This window comes from Anas acuta, chromosome 9, assembly GCF_963932015.1.
Source record: "Anas acuta chromosome 9, bAnaAcu1.1, whole genome shotgun sequence".
Lineage (NCBI taxonomy): Eukaryota > Metazoa > Chordata > Aves > Anseriformes > Anatidae > Anas > Anas acuta.
In genome coordinates, this window is record NC_088987.1 from 3,319,726 (window position 1) to 3,335,287 (window position 15,562).

At 35.0% G+C, this 15,562-nt stretch overlaps 1 protein-coding gene across 1 annotated transcript in view; it reads right to left on the reverse strand.

Annotated features, from left to right (window-relative positions):
* Nucleotides 1–15,562, reverse strand: part of SI (sucrase-isomaltase) — a 53,747-nt gene that overhangs the window by 29,728 nt on the left and 8,457 nt on the right. The window contains exons 4-17 of the mRNA XM_068691799.1: nt 15,378–15,498; nt 15,182–15,291; nt 14,408–14,559; nt 11,532–11,703; nt 9,351–9,450; nt 8,395–8,507; nt 7,380–7,505; nt 6,388–6,519; nt 6,086–6,205; nt 4,429–4,542; nt 3,284–3,368; nt 1,771–1,888; nt 1,236–1,407; nt 410–526 (exon numbers count right to left, since the gene is read on the reverse strand). Of these exons, the coding sequence (XP_068547900.1) occupies nt 410–526; nt 1,236–1,407; nt 1,771–1,888; nt 3,284–3,368; nt 4,429–4,542; nt 6,086–6,205; nt 6,388–6,519; nt 7,380–7,505; nt 8,395–8,507; nt 9,351–9,450; nt 11,532–11,703; nt 14,408–14,559; nt 15,182–15,291; nt 15,378–15,498 (1,752 nt within the window). The remainder of the gene's footprint in view (nt 1–409; nt 527–1,235; nt 1,408–1,770; nt 1,889–3,283; nt 3,369–4,428; nt 4,543–6,085; nt 6,206–6,387; nt 6,520–7,379; nt 7,506–8,394; nt 8,508–9,350; nt 9,451–11,531; nt 11,704–14,407; nt 14,560–15,181; nt 15,292–15,377; nt 15,499–15,562) is intronic.

A 15,562-nucleotide genomic window follows, 5' to 3' on the forward strand; every position in this document is an offset into this window, starting at 1 on the left:
TTTGAGGTCTTGCTCCAGTCTCCCTTAGCACTGCCAGTCCCACCTTGTCCATCTCTGAGGAGGGCACATCAGGGTCAGCCCAGGTTTCATTGGGCATGCACACCAGTGCACACTAAAGGGTGCTCCCAAGAATCAGGCTGATGGCAAGTGCTTGCCCTCACTGGAAGATGTTGATGGTGCTGAAACTGCTGCCAAGTCTTTGAAGCCTCAAGGACGTAAAACTAACCCTTATGAAGCAGAACCTCTTAATCTCTTGAAGGCAAGATTTTATAAAGAGAGCTCAGGGTTCTGCCAGTTTCAGACTGCTCTGCTATCTAATTGCCAGTGATGGTAATGATCATTAGGGATACTATCAAACGAAGTGTGGCAGTGGAATCCAAATCAGTTTGTAAGAGAAGGTACAACTTACTATGTATCCTTCAGCATTGTGATTCCGGGAAAATGGGTAAAAGGCTCCTACTTGCATCCACCGCCTGCAAAGTTCTTCAGTCGTGTCATCAAAGAAACCACAAATATCTGCTCCAATCTTTAAATAAAAGCAGAATGTGTTGCATAGAGAGTACACCACACCTCTAATCTCTACACAAGACATAACATTTAAGGGACGTATCAATTCATCCTTCTTTTTTTTTTTTGCTAGGGTGACTAATGCATTGAAAACATTTGTACCTTTCTTCCTTTAACTAGGCTTTGTGCAAAATCAATCAATAAATCAATCAATCAGTCAACTGATTGTCTCCTAGCACAGTCCATCATTCTATTTTTCTTTCTAACCCTTACCTTCCTGTTTGGTACTCATAGGCATATAATAGGAAAACAACGCCAAATCATACAAATTTAAACCTTGAAGAGCAATTTGGTCATTTCACTTATAAATGGATGCTTCCATTTCAGTCAAAAATAGAAAGGAAAACACCAAAGTATTTCACATGAATCACTAATGGATATAATAATACTAGAGGTAACAAGTAGCTTGACATATATGTTTGTTACCTGCACGTCTCACCATATACATACAGTCACAGAAACTAAAATACATGGCCTAAACCAAAAATCAGTCATTGGAAAAAAAAATAAAAATGTTAAAAAAAGATCCCTAAAGAGGATTAAGGCATGGCTGAAGAGTTAAGATGGTTATATAAATAGCCTTTCATTAGGCAATCCACTGTCACAGAGGTAAGAGGTAATGTTTTTCCATTGGTTTTGAAAGGAGGTCACAAACTAGAATTTCATACATAAGGAATTCCAAAGAGGTTAAATTCCAGCATTCCAGGTATCGCCCATTTTATGTGTTCCCATGTTGCTGCATTATCTCCCAGCCAGTGTCCTGTGTGCTTTCCAGATCCCACAAAAGTAGACCTCGAAATCAGGAAGCTTCGTTTTCCAGGAAACACTGTCTTGATGGCCCTGAAAAAGAAACAAGACTGGAACTATACAACAGAATAAAGATAACAGAAGTTTCAGTAGTTTTATATAAAGAAGATTTATACTGACTAATTTACTATAATTGGTCATCCCAGAGACCTGGACTCCTTTACTGTTAAACAGGCATCCTTTAGCAAAGTTCAAGATGTTAAATTTGAACAACCCTTCTGTAAGTCTTTGACTACCAATGCCTGACCCAGAACTTTAGTTAGTAGATTTTGCTTTTGTTGCAGTGGCTTAAATACAGTCTAATTTTGTCCAGAAATCAGGTTCATTTAGAAGTTGCTATTTTGGAAGATGCAAGCCTGAAACCTTTTTGTAAAGATATTAGGATGCATTCCTTACTCGTTTGTTGATATGGCCATGGAATATCCATAAAGACTGTGGACATCATAGTGTTTGCCCCACTTCTGTACTGCATCCATACAAAGTGTCTTGGAAAACATGAGTTTATCAAGAATACCTTCAATAAAGAAACGTAGATTTTAGTTTTAAAGCATGGTTTGGTTCTGAATATTCCAACCTTTTATTTAGTGCACATTCATGACACTAAAGCCTTTCTTTCTTTCTTTAATGTTTCCGTTAAACAAATTCACTGTTTGCATTAAACAAATATCACTATTACTACTACAAGAACACAATTATTTTGTTGGCTGCCGGTTTTATTCAACTTTGCTCTAACTGTGCTGTTTTCTGCTCTTGAGCTTTGTGTACCACATTACAATTGACAAACAAATAGGAAAATAAAATAATGCATTACTGCAAACAGCTCCTGAAATGCAGCTTTGCTGAGGGAGTGGAATTTAGTATACTTATGGAAAATGTGTATCAATTTGTTCAGTGCATAAAATAGTTAACTCAAACACTTTATCTTTGCCTAGGTGTGATTAAATGGTAGCCACAGTTAATCCCTTCCATGCCAGTGCTTTCTGCTGGCACCTCTCTTAATTGACCTATGCCCAAGTGGACTCACTGTCAGCTTTATTGTGAGCCCAAGCATATGTCTGAGAGCAACAAGATGGCGTAAGCAGACTCTGCATTCTCTGTATTGAATATTCGCTTTACTGTAAGGTAGCGGACTATGCCTGTAAGGTCACAAGTGACCCATATTTGCTCTGTGAGCTACCTGGGGCCTGTGAATGCTGAAGGGACTCCCAAAATCTAATTAATTACTTAAAGTTTTAACTTTCAGTCAACTAACAGGTAATCCTTGCCTATTTTCCATCTTAAATTAGAACTGAGGATACTAAATAGTTGCAATATAGAACAGATGGAAACACTTTTTGTTCAATTTGAATCATTCGTCTGTATTTGAGGTCAGAGAAAGTAATATTTTTACTTCCAAATTTGACAGTAAAATGACACACTAAGCACTGGCTCAAACTGACTGCAATTCAACCTTGGTCCATCTGCATTTGTCCTGCAACTGACTGTTTACCCATGCAATGAAGAACTGTACGGCTGCACCCTAAATTTCTGAATCACTATTGGACAATATGATGGCAATGGTTTCTTGAAGTTAGTACTTAATAGCAAATATGAATTCCATGTAAGTGTTGTGTATAAATGTAAAACTATTGAGTGAAAGAACATCAATATATTTTCAGGGATAATTAAGGCAGCAAAAATATTCAGTAATAATTTGAAAAGTGGTAAAAACACATTATTTTCTCCTGATTCATATAAACTGCGCTTTTGAATCAAGTCAAGACATACCTATGTTTTCTCTCATTTGGAATGTTCATACACCATCTGTAAGAACTAGAGTAAATTCACTGTGCTTCCTTGTAGGCAATTGCACAGTAATTTGTAATTCATTCTTTTAAATATTTTTCTCTATGATTAAAGATAGACTTACTGGGAGTAAATGGAGGATAGTTTAAGTCATTCTGTGCACAACCATTACTTGAGCCTTGAACAAAGTTGGATATTTCATTCATGTCCTGAAAAGGTAAGATGCAGACAGTAAGATGAAGATTCAGGTTGTAATAAAGTTTCCTCAACCATGTATTCCTAACAAAAATTTCATGTTCTATTCTGTTATCCTTTAAGGAATACTTTGTACTAGTACCATACATTTAGGTAATAATGATCGCACTTGGATAGCACTTGGATATTGAACTGATCTGTTCCTGTATTATACAGGTCTCACTGTTGGGTGGAATTCTGTATTCTGGTGAACATCATTTTGTGAGAGGTATACCTTATCCCTCCAGAAAAAGCTCCATGAAACTCCAAGAAGCTCCATATACATGAGGTGCTCATGTATACATTGTTCCTGTGACCGACTCATTGGTCAAGTTAATGTCCTAAGTAGGGAGTGTGTGAAGAGAAATGCAGAACCAGCAAATGTGTGCTGTGATTTCTGTCAAAATACACAAGTTGACTAGATGTTCTTAAAGATCTCCTTTATAAGATTTTCCAAACCATTATGCTTTCCAACTTAGCTCTCTTTCTTCCACGCATATTTCACCCTGCAGCACTGTAACTGAAGGAGAACCAAAAATGGAAGAAGGGAGCAAAGTCAGGATGGAAAGCACTGTAGTCTAGTGACCAGTTTCCTTCACTCAAATTGTTTGCTTTCTGTGAGACAGCTGTGCAGTCTACACTTGAAAGCTTGACCTGGTGTAACCACAGCAAAACAAGTGAGAGCTACACATTCAATCATGTAGCAGCTGAAGGACTATAACTTTGCCACAGAGAGTAATTTAAAATTGTTATAGCTTGCTATATGTCCAAATATTCAGTAGATTCTTGCTTTCTTTCAAAAACATTCTTTATTTTTATGTAAAAGGAAGTCAGAAAAGCAGAAAAAGACTACAGGGAAGAAAGTTTGAATATCAAATTTGAATTGATATCAAATTTGAATTGCAAATCCAACAACAAAAGGTGTGAACATCCTGCAATGATTTCAGGTTACTAACAGTAAACTTTCCTTTCAAATTCAATGCAAACTGAATTTGATAAACATTTATCTTAAAATGAAAGTTCTGAATTACTTACAATCCAGATCCCATCATATGGCACTGTTTCATTAAATAACCTACATTCTTCCACCCACCAGCTGGTACAGTCTGGGTTGGTGTAGTCTGGAAACACAGTTCTCCCTGGCCACACCTATAACATTAAAAAGGAAATAATTGATTACATTGTTGATTGCATTAGAAGAAGATGAAAATTTATAATATAGTAAATCTCCTTTTTTTTTTTTTTTGTTTTGTTTTGTTTTCCAAACAATAATTTGAACCAGGTCTAGGCCAAAAGTTGAAAAAATGTGAACAAAGCCAAAATTCTTTAATTCTTTTATTTAGATTTTCTCTGCCTTTTTTCCACTTTTAAGCCTTTTCTTCAATGCCTTTTACAGTAGATGGCAGAATATGAGGATATGTATCAAAATAGTCTAGAGTAGTCTAGAGTAGAGTAGAGTAGAGTAGAGTAGAGTAGAGTAGAGTAGAGTAGAGTAGAGTAGAGTAGAGTAGAGCAGAGTAGTTGCAGTTGGAAGAGACCTACAAAGATCATCAAGCACAACTGTCAGACTACTTTGGGTCTGACCCAAAGTGCATCCAAATGACTCTGAAACACGGACAGGCAATGCATATCAACCACCTCCATAGGAAGCCTGTTCCAGAGTAACACAACCCTCTTGGTATTTTATTAGGAAATTGGAGATTTTCCTAATATCTAGTATGAACCTCCCCCCATTCAGCTTTTAGGCATTCCCATGTGTCTTGTCAGTAGACACCACGGAGAGAAGAAGTACACCTACCTCTCCACTTCCATCACTCAAAGAGCTGTAATGAGCAGTGAGGTCACACTTCAACCTCCTCTTATCCAAGCTTAACAAACCCAAAGTCCTCAACCCCTTCTCAGAGGACATGCTTTTCATTTTCTTTCATCTTTTAAACATAGTTCTTATTCTTCTCTGGATGTATTCAAATACCTTAACATCCTTACAAAACTGTAGAGCCCAGAACGGTACACTGTATTCCGGATGATGCTCAATATGGTGGGATAATCATCTCTTTTGACAGGCTGTCTATAACATGTTTAATGCACCCCAGAATACAGTTTGCCCTCTTCTCTGTCAAGTTGCACTGCTGGCTCATGGTGAGCCTACTGTCAGCTAGAGCCTCCAGATCCCAGATTTACATTAACTGAAGTCCATAATTATATATATATATATATATATATATACACACATACATACGTACATACATATAGATAGATATATATACATATATATACATACATATATATAGATAGATATAAATAGTCTGTTTTGTTCTTCTCATTGTGATATGCCTGATAAAATCAAATGAAGCAGTGGCATATTACAATATCATTTTTCTTGCATAAGTTTTCAGTGGGTTGGCAGGGCTAAGTGCTTTTTTCCCCCTACTATAAAGGGTATGTACTTTTATTTTTCCTTAAAACTTGTATAATATAAAACAGGATTGTACCAAAATTAGACACACATAATGTAAAAAAAAAGTATAAAAATTAATCAAGAAGGGTTGAAATGTACCATATGCTAAGTATGACCTTATAAACTCGGTTCTCAGTGGCTGGTAATTTCACTGAAGAAAAGAGTTTAAAATGAACCCCCTGACGAAATTAAGCCAAACTGACCATGTTTAAAAATTTATAAATATATGTTTACCTCTCCAATTAATGGTGTTATTCCATTTGATTCGTTAACCCAGACTTGTTTAGACTGTCCCCTGGTGTAGGTTTTATATTCACTATTGTCAGATAGATTTCCTGTGCTAATAGCAGGATCCTAAAACAGTTAAAAAATAAAATAAAATACAATACAATAATAAGAAAACAAGACACACTCCATGACTTATAGTGGAATGTTAAGCAGGAAGTGTAATAATTGCATAAAAACATGCAAAGTATGATGATATATAATTATAATGATAGTATTTACAAGGCAAAAAGAAATACTTAAATTCTTACCAATATGATAATATATTTTTTTCCAAAGCCATGCAGATAAGATGCAAAAGTAGGGAGATCTTTAAACAGCACTTTGTCATATGTAAAATCTTTCCTGTTCTCCATGTAGTCAATATCAGTAATCTGAGCATCCTGAAAGATAAGAAATTTCTGTTTAAACATGTGAAGTAACATGTAAAGACTTTTTTTTTTTTTATATATATTTTTACAATTTATTTTCTTACGACAATTCCTGTTCATCCTGAAGTGAATTTACTTTTGGGACTTTACTGAAGCCTGTCAGAAAACATGCAGTCAGGACCATCTGCAATATGTGCATCTCATCTCACACTTATATTCCAAATGTATTGTACTGACACATCTTTTGTGCCTTAAAGAAACTGTATTTCACATTATCAGAATTCAAATGAATGTGTAATGGCATCCTTTCTACTATCCCCTGGATGGGTGAATATTTCTTTGCAATTGCCTGACTTCTAGACCTATCCTTTAAATTCAAACATTTCTTCTTCAACTCCTAGCTTAAAAATAAGGTGTATTCATCTTTTGTACACCATCAGGCTACTATAATCTGGAATCTCATTAAAATTTATTTGTTACTTACCTTTGCTTATCAACTAAAAATAATCTCTGGTTCCATAGCTGTCCACAGTACATTGAAAAAACATTTCAGTGCACTAGCTAACACTAAAAAATAAGTAGGTATAGTTTGAAAATATAACTGAAAAGATATTATTACAATAAAGTGGACAGATAAAACTTATTGTAATTAAGCCTCCCCTGGTGTCCCATTATGATAATGACTCTGCTATTAAAAAGCATAAAAACTTTTGACACCAGAAGTCTATGTTTGGCATTTTATTAGAAATTTACCAATCTGAATTTATGTGAAATGAACTCGCAGTAGAACACCACAGTCATAATCTCTGGGTAATTTCTCCCACAGGACTCTGCCTTGATGGGTTGTTGCCTTCCTCAAACCCTGAACTTACATAAGGGAGGTCAATCAGACGATTCCTCTCCACAACTTTCTTCACTTCATCCAAGGACCCGTAATTCCAGCGACTGAGCTGGAAGCCCAGGCTCCAGTAGGAGGGCAACAATGGCAGTCCCACAAGCTGCAAGTTGAGAGTAAAATGATTAGTGGCCCCATTAGCAGACACTGTGTGTGTCACCTCAGTGCCCCAAACCATTTGAATAATATACACTAAGCTTGAGTGTGTAAGACAAGCAGTGCACTCCGAAATAGATATATATTTATCTGCCTTCAACAATATTTGTGTGCATATATACATATATATATATACACACATATATGTTTCCTTTTAAGAAAGGCAAATATATTGTGACAATAAAGTTGGGTTCATTGTCACTTGTCTGTTCTTTAAGGTGTCACTGAAACCTGATCAGATCACAATAAATTATGTCTGTGATATCTAATGACCAGAAGGTCATGACGTACCAGCAAGCATGATATCAACCCTATAATGCTGCCATATGAACAAGAATTTGTCCTTAGCAAGCATAAGCCTCAGCACAGAAGCATAAATTGTTCTGTGTAGACCACCTCTATCTCACTGTGGAGATCAGTCTGGGTGTACAGACTAACCAATCCAGCAGCTACAGACTTCTTCTGCCTCAAACAGATACATCCTCTCTGCAACAGTATCTCCAGCAAAAGTAGTGCTCAGGTTTAAGCTGGCTGTAACAGGCCAGCTAAGAACATCTACGACCCAGTTTAACCCCAGCTGGCTATTACTAAGGACAGCAGTCACATTAGCAACATAATAACAGTTATTCTTAGATAAATACATAGTGAATCATACTTTCAATTTATAGATAACATAGCAAAGATATAAAGAAGGGAATAAAATAAAATAATAAAATAAAATAAAATAAAATAAAATAAAATAAAATAAAATAAAATAAAATAAAATAAAATAAAATAAAATAAAATAAAAACTTTTAAGGATCTGCTCACTGTGTAGTTTCTCTATATAAAGGTACCTGCAGGTACTCCTGGACTACTTGCTCTGGAGTGTTCCCCAAGAGGATATAGAAATCAAGGATGCCACCAATGGTTCTATAGGTCACTGCTGGTGCAGGCTGCACTGCAAATTCTGCCAGAGAAGAACACACAAACCCAATTCTGAATACCAGCTAAATATAAACAAGTTTGTCATACTAATATTGAAGACAAGAAAATTTACTTTAAGGACAAATAAAATTATTATTATTATTGTTGTTATTGTTAATTATTAATTATTATTATTAAATTGATTATTTAATAATGACAGTAATAAAAAGACAAAACAACAATAAGAACAACAGAAACACAAAACAGAAATACCTAAGGAACTCAAAACCATTACATGAACTGGTAGTGAAGGGGAAATGTATTTAGAAGACTCTTTTAGATGCTCATGTTTGCATTTCTTTATATCCCAAAAAGAGAAAAGAATCAGAAAAAAATCCAATGGCATGACCTTTTCTCTTTAACTTCTCAGTACAACTGTCCAGACTCAAGAGAAATTAATAGTTTTCTTAAAGCATGCATATATGCATGTTTATTTCAAAGACAAAAGGGTGTTTTTTACTTTCAAGTAATGCTCGCTCCAAGTTTATGCTCTGATTCTGTTGTCCTGCACATCTGCTCAGAGCTGTGCAAGGTTTCAGAGAGGTTTCTTACACTCGGGTGTCCAATAGAACCTGCATGTAACTTTGAGCCACTCACTCCTAACACTGCTAAACTACTAAATGCTTACAATGACTGTCATCAGATAACTGAAGACAACATTCATTAGGATTTTATGCAATAGGATTTTAAAAGGGATAAACATTAACATTACTTTACATTTAATTTAATTTACATTTACATTAACCCAGTTTTGATCTCAATCCTTTATATCATTTAAAGAGATACTTGGTTGCAATACTTAGGGTTACAGAGAAAGTTTTCTTACCCATGGCATTGCTGTTCATCAGGAAAACACCAAAAGAGGCTCCAGAGCTGTCTTCCAAACACAGGAAGAAAGTTTGAACTCCATACAAGTTATGCATTGACTTCAAGGAGAAAAAATAAATAAATAAATAAATAAATAAAGAGGAGTTAAAATCTAATAACACTGTAACACTGTTTTGGGCATATTTCAAAATATTACATGTAGAACTTGAAACTGTTTAAAATACAGCAAACAACAGAAAGAAAAATCACAACACTTTTCCTGAAGTTTTATTTTCTATTGCCTGGCATTTTTCTCCTTTATGAGAATGTTTTCAATTACAACTAAGCTTTCCTGAAATACAGAGGTAACATAAACAAGCAGATATGATAGACCTGTGGGCAAGTCTGTATACATTGCAGTACTATTTCTGTGTAACATATGTGCACATTGAGTAACAATATAACTTGACAGGTGGTACAAGATTTTACCTCTCATCTATGATACTATGAATCCTTCAAGACAACCATTTTTTACATTTAATGTATGTAAATATAAGAGAGCACCTTACTTCCATTCTGTTGTTTTTTCCATTATTACTAGCAACAACAACAACAACAAAAATAAAAAAGATCACAGCTGTTGTCATAGCTGTGTTTCACCCCTGCAGCTGAAAACTCAGAACACATGATGAAAGAGGAACAGAACCTGAGCAATGTGAAATTACCCTAACTTGATTTTGCTCACTGTTAAGTTTAACTTAATCAGCGTACACTCAATAGAGCCATTTGGATAAGAACTATCTTCAAACTTTCAAGTACTAATCATTAACAACAGGCAGTTTATAAGCTGAATGTGTAGTAGAGATAGGAAATAAATGGGAAGATTTCTACAGTAGAGCTTTTTTATAGTGAGACAAATCTGACCTAATTTAGATTTTGGTCCTGAACCCTGAGTTCCTAATTCCAAATTATTAACTAATTACAAATAGTGGTCTCTCCCCCTAGCTTCTGTTAGTATAGCTTAAGTTTCAGCAAAACACTGAAGTGCTCTCTGAAAACAAATCATATGGATTGTTGCTTTCTTATACTGAGGTAACACTGATGAACAGTGTCTGTTGTAGGCTCACCGGTGAGTTATAAATAAATTACTTGAGGAACATCAATAAAAAACACACAAAAATATTCACATTAACAAAAATTCCTTCACTCATGCTCTGTATTGATTTCTTTCTGCACAATGTCCATGTGTTGATTCCATAGGGCTTTGAATGTTTTGTTTTTTCATAGTATTAGCTAAACTGACTGCTTACAAGCTTTAGCAAATATTTCCCTAGTCAAAGCAAAATATATTAATGAGTACAGCAATAAGATTTGATTGTTTACCGCAACCAGAAAATTACTACTGTTGTTTGAATCAGCATCTCACCTGAGTTTAACCCACACAAAACCATTATAATTCTGTGAACAAATCACTGCAGGGAGGAACCGACAGACCAACACCATGTGCCTGTGCACACCAGTGTTAAGAAGAACTTGGATCAAAGCCTAGAGAAGTCTCAGTGCAGATGTAAGATTCTTCTGTAATTACCAAAAATATGGGTGCCCTGGAAATCATTTTGGAAAAAGACTACAGACACAAGTAACTTCTGACAGACATATTTTATCTCATAAGGAGACAGCCGTTAAAGAGAACTTTGCCATCATTTGCCAAACTACAGTGTTGTTAACTGAAACAGCATGTGTCATATACACCAAACTCTGCACAAAGCAAGGCATTAAGACATATTGTTATTTATTTTGTTATAATTATTGTTGTTTATTTTGCTTATCAGTAGAAACTGAAGACTCATATCTATATAATGTTATATATATTTATATATAATATAAATATTATATATAATATTTATATTATATATAATATTTATATATATAAATATTTATATATATAAATATTATATTTATATATAATATAAATATATATTATATATATTTATAAATATATTATAAATATATATTTATATTCATAATATAAAAAATAATATAAATATATATGTATATATATTTATATAATATATAATATAAATATATATATATTATATATATAATGAAATATACATATATATATAATGTCTACTGCATAACAGTTTTGGATTCCAGAATTAATTTGCAAAGAATAGAGAATAATTAAATAAGTCCTTACTCCAGAGGGGCCAATATCCCTGCTGAACATGGGCCAGGTTTTCCAGTTGACATCATGTCGGTACTGTTTATGCACATGCTCTCCCACCCCATAAATGTTTCTGCTAGGTAGCTTGATTGATAGCTGCAAAAACTGGTCAGCATACTGCAATGGTCCTATGCTAGTATCAAACCTGGTGAAACAATTAACAAAAAAAAAAAAAAAAAAAAGAGAGATTTCACCAAGAATTGATAGAATAATTGTTTCTACTCCTTTTAGCTAGAGATGGATAGGCATCCAGAGGCCTTAAGAGGACACACATGGAGCAGGACAATGTGCAGCTGCAGCAGACAGAGATGTCCTTGCACACAGGATGAGAAGAGCAGTACCAACTGATCTATAGAAACTTCTCATACAAGTGTCCCATCTATTTTTGGACATACATTCACCATCACGTCTTCCACCAAAGCTTCCCACCCTGCATCTTTTGCACTGAATTGTGAATCTGCTCAGTAAAAGTCAATTTAATTAATAAAGTTTCTTCTGTTAATTTAATTTTGTATCTTTCACCAATACCTTTCATTAGAAACAATTCTTATCCCAAATGAAGATTAGGAGAGCTTTAAAGGCTTAACGTAAAGCTAAATTTATTCCTTTTTTCTACAGAGGGGCTCAGGAAACTGAGGAAATCTGTTGAATCAGAGAGGAGTAAAATGCAAGGCATTTTACTACAGTAAAAAGCAATTCATACTGTCAGACAATAGTCCTTTAATCAATTGAAAGATTGAATTTCATTAATATTGATCTTAAACTTAGTCATTTTCTTCTTTTATTGTTCTAAGACTTTGAATATTTACACCTGGCAAATGGATGGAAATTGACCCCTACCCAGAAGTAGCTTTACCTTTTCATCATTTTTTTTAATTGTAACAATGATGAGTTAACCTAGATTTAAATCACAAAGCAATTGGAAAGAAGCTGATCCTGAGATCTGAAGGTTATCTTCAGCTTCATTAAAACATGAGTTTACAGGGATATGCAGAAATACAGATTTTCACCAAAAGCAGAGAAAATGACTTACTTTGAGAAAGCAAAGTATATCAATAAGCTTTAACATCATACACAGTTTCAAAGTAATATGCTTTTACCTACACACTCTAGTTTTAATTACAAAATTTTAAAAGTTACGTTTTCATGTGATATCTGTGCCATTTAACAATCATGATATTCATATGAAGAAGGAGTCAAAGGACAACTTTTTCTCAGCTTTATGCAAACACAACTGGATTGATTTTCAGGGACTTTATCACTTCAGATGTATTCATACACTGTATTTATCACCATAAATAAGTATATTACCATCATTAAAATCTATTAAAATATTTTAATTTAAAAATATTAAATTACCATTAAAACCTATAAAGTAAATATACAGCCTACTATCAGTTACAAACATTGCACAAACAAATGACAGAAAAGGGGGAATTCAGGCTTGCTATAATTTTAATTTCCCATGTTACCATTTCTCTTTTACAAAGTTAAAAATATTTATGTTTGACAGAGCCTTGATAGGTCAAGGCTTCATGTGATATATTTCTGTCCATTTTTAATGACTATAAGCACCATTTTGCCCAACTGCTTGCTTTCTGCTGAACCTAATTCTCTGGGGAGAGAAAGTCTGTCTGTATTTCCAGTGAAGTTATAGCAGTCATTCACATTGCCTTGCAAATAATGATAATGCAGGCTAGTAGGCTTTATAATTATTTGGATGACCAGGATTTTTGTAGTGATTTCCAATGACAATGATCCTCACTCTTTCCTTTCCAAAAAATCTTTCTCTTTTGGTTGCTTGTTTAAGTGTTAGGGAAAAGCACTCACCTTATCAAGGATTTACATCTGAAGGACTGCTCTTAGCTCATACTAACACTGGCTTACTTTGAGATACTCATCAACTTGGACTCGAGCATCATTATAATTTATTAAATTTCATAAAAGTGGTTGAATTTTCTATTTTTAAAGAAAAAAAAAGGGGGGGGGGGAGGGAAAGAGGGGGGAGGATATAGAAAAATGTCCATGTTTCAACATGGTTCTTTTGAACCAGAATGCTTATTTCCCCTCATATACCTGCTTAATCAGTCACGGACTAGTGAATACCATGTCCATCTTTTGTGCTCCACAGAATTGCAAATTAATCATTATAGAGGATTCTATATAAGAAAACAATACTGATAATAGCATAAAACTAATTGCTAATTAATTAAACTTGAAGCACTGATAATTTAACTATCTTAGAACTCTGACAGGTAATCATTCTTTGAGCTATGTGGTTAGTTCAGAGCTAAATTTGTTTATTCTTAGGAAACAAATGGAATGAAAACTTTCAATATATAAGTACATCAAATATTTTACAGAATTACATTACCAACTTATCACTGTCTTGCAACAGCTACTCTTGTGTCATAGATCTAAAGAGCAACCTGTTTTTGGTGATTCAAAGATTCAGCACGATTGCAACAACTAAGATAAAAGATTCAATGAAGAGCATTCACATGTCATTTGAAGAACTGAGAAGGTCTTGTCTTCAGATAGTAGTGATTCCCTGTGTTGATGGAACAAAATAGCTGTAAAGATTTCCCTAGTACTGGTGGAAAGAGAACAGGTAGCCAAACCTAAAACCTTTACGACAGATCTCTCCATATCACAGTATTTATTTCAAAAGTCCTCACAAGAGCCCTTGCACAACATCCACTCGTCAAAAGAACAGAAGTAGACTACATCTCCAAGAGGGCACTTTACACAGGACATCTGGGGAATACCTTACTTATATGGCAACATGAACTTTCAGAGAAAACCAGTGACATCGGTGTTACCCAGAAAAAAATACCAATGTTACTTACAGAACCTTTCCATTGCTCACTCTGGTCACCACAATACCAAATGGATTATTCTTCACTTCCACTTTGTAGTTTAAATTGGAGGCGGCAGATCCATTGAAAGATCCCACATGCTCATGGGGGACTTCAAATCTTGTTGTATTAGGATCAGTAATCTGCACATATTTAAATAATAATAGTGTAAGGCCTTTAAAAACTAATGTCTGATTTAAACATTTTCCAGCATTAACATATGGCTCTGATTTAGCATATTCCCACCCCTGTCCCAGTCTCCTCCATCTTCCTTCATTATTCTCTTCCCTCTTTCATTATACATTTTCAACTGTTTCCCTACTATACTTGACCCTGTTTTTCCCTGGTTTCCATGGAAACCCACCACAAGAGAAAGGTCTCCCACAGGAGCCCTGCTTGACCCCAGATCCCATCAATACCCCACATTCACTACACAAACTGCTGAATTTTCCATGAAGAACAGAAAGCTTTGGAAGACCTAAAGATGTCTGACAAAGATATTGAGAGATATGGCCAGGCCGTATATAAAAAGGAAATAAATACATCTGGCCCCAAAATCTTTGTCCTCTCTGCTGTTACAATGCTAACCCTATGCATTGTAACAGCAGAGAGGACAAAGAAAGGCAAAGCTGAGCTCTTCTCAGTAAGTCATGAGGGTACATCAGACGGATTAAATCAGCCTTCCTAAGCTTACTGCACAATAACAACCAGCCTAAAATCTTGCACAAAACATAAACCTTAAAACAGCATATGAAAAAGATTAACCTTGAACCGGAAGCGATTTGATGTCTGATACTCTCCTGTGAGGAGGACAGTGTTGATATCATTTCCAAAGAGGGAAGGTGATGGCAGCCTTGTTAATGTGGCCTCAAATCCTTGAGAAAAAACATGTTGCAACATTATTGTGTGAAATCAGATATCCACAGGTGCATAAAACCGGGGAACTCTGATCACAGCTTACCTGTCTCAGTTGATCTTACAGACTCATTCACTTCGTACCCATGGTTACTAGGGAAAAAACACCAGGGCACACTGGTATCATTCTGGGGACTCCAGCAGCAGCCACGCAAGGTGCAGATGCTCTGATTCAAGGACATGAAGGGCACAAATTAATTGATTTTACGCAAATAAATCTTTTAATACTAA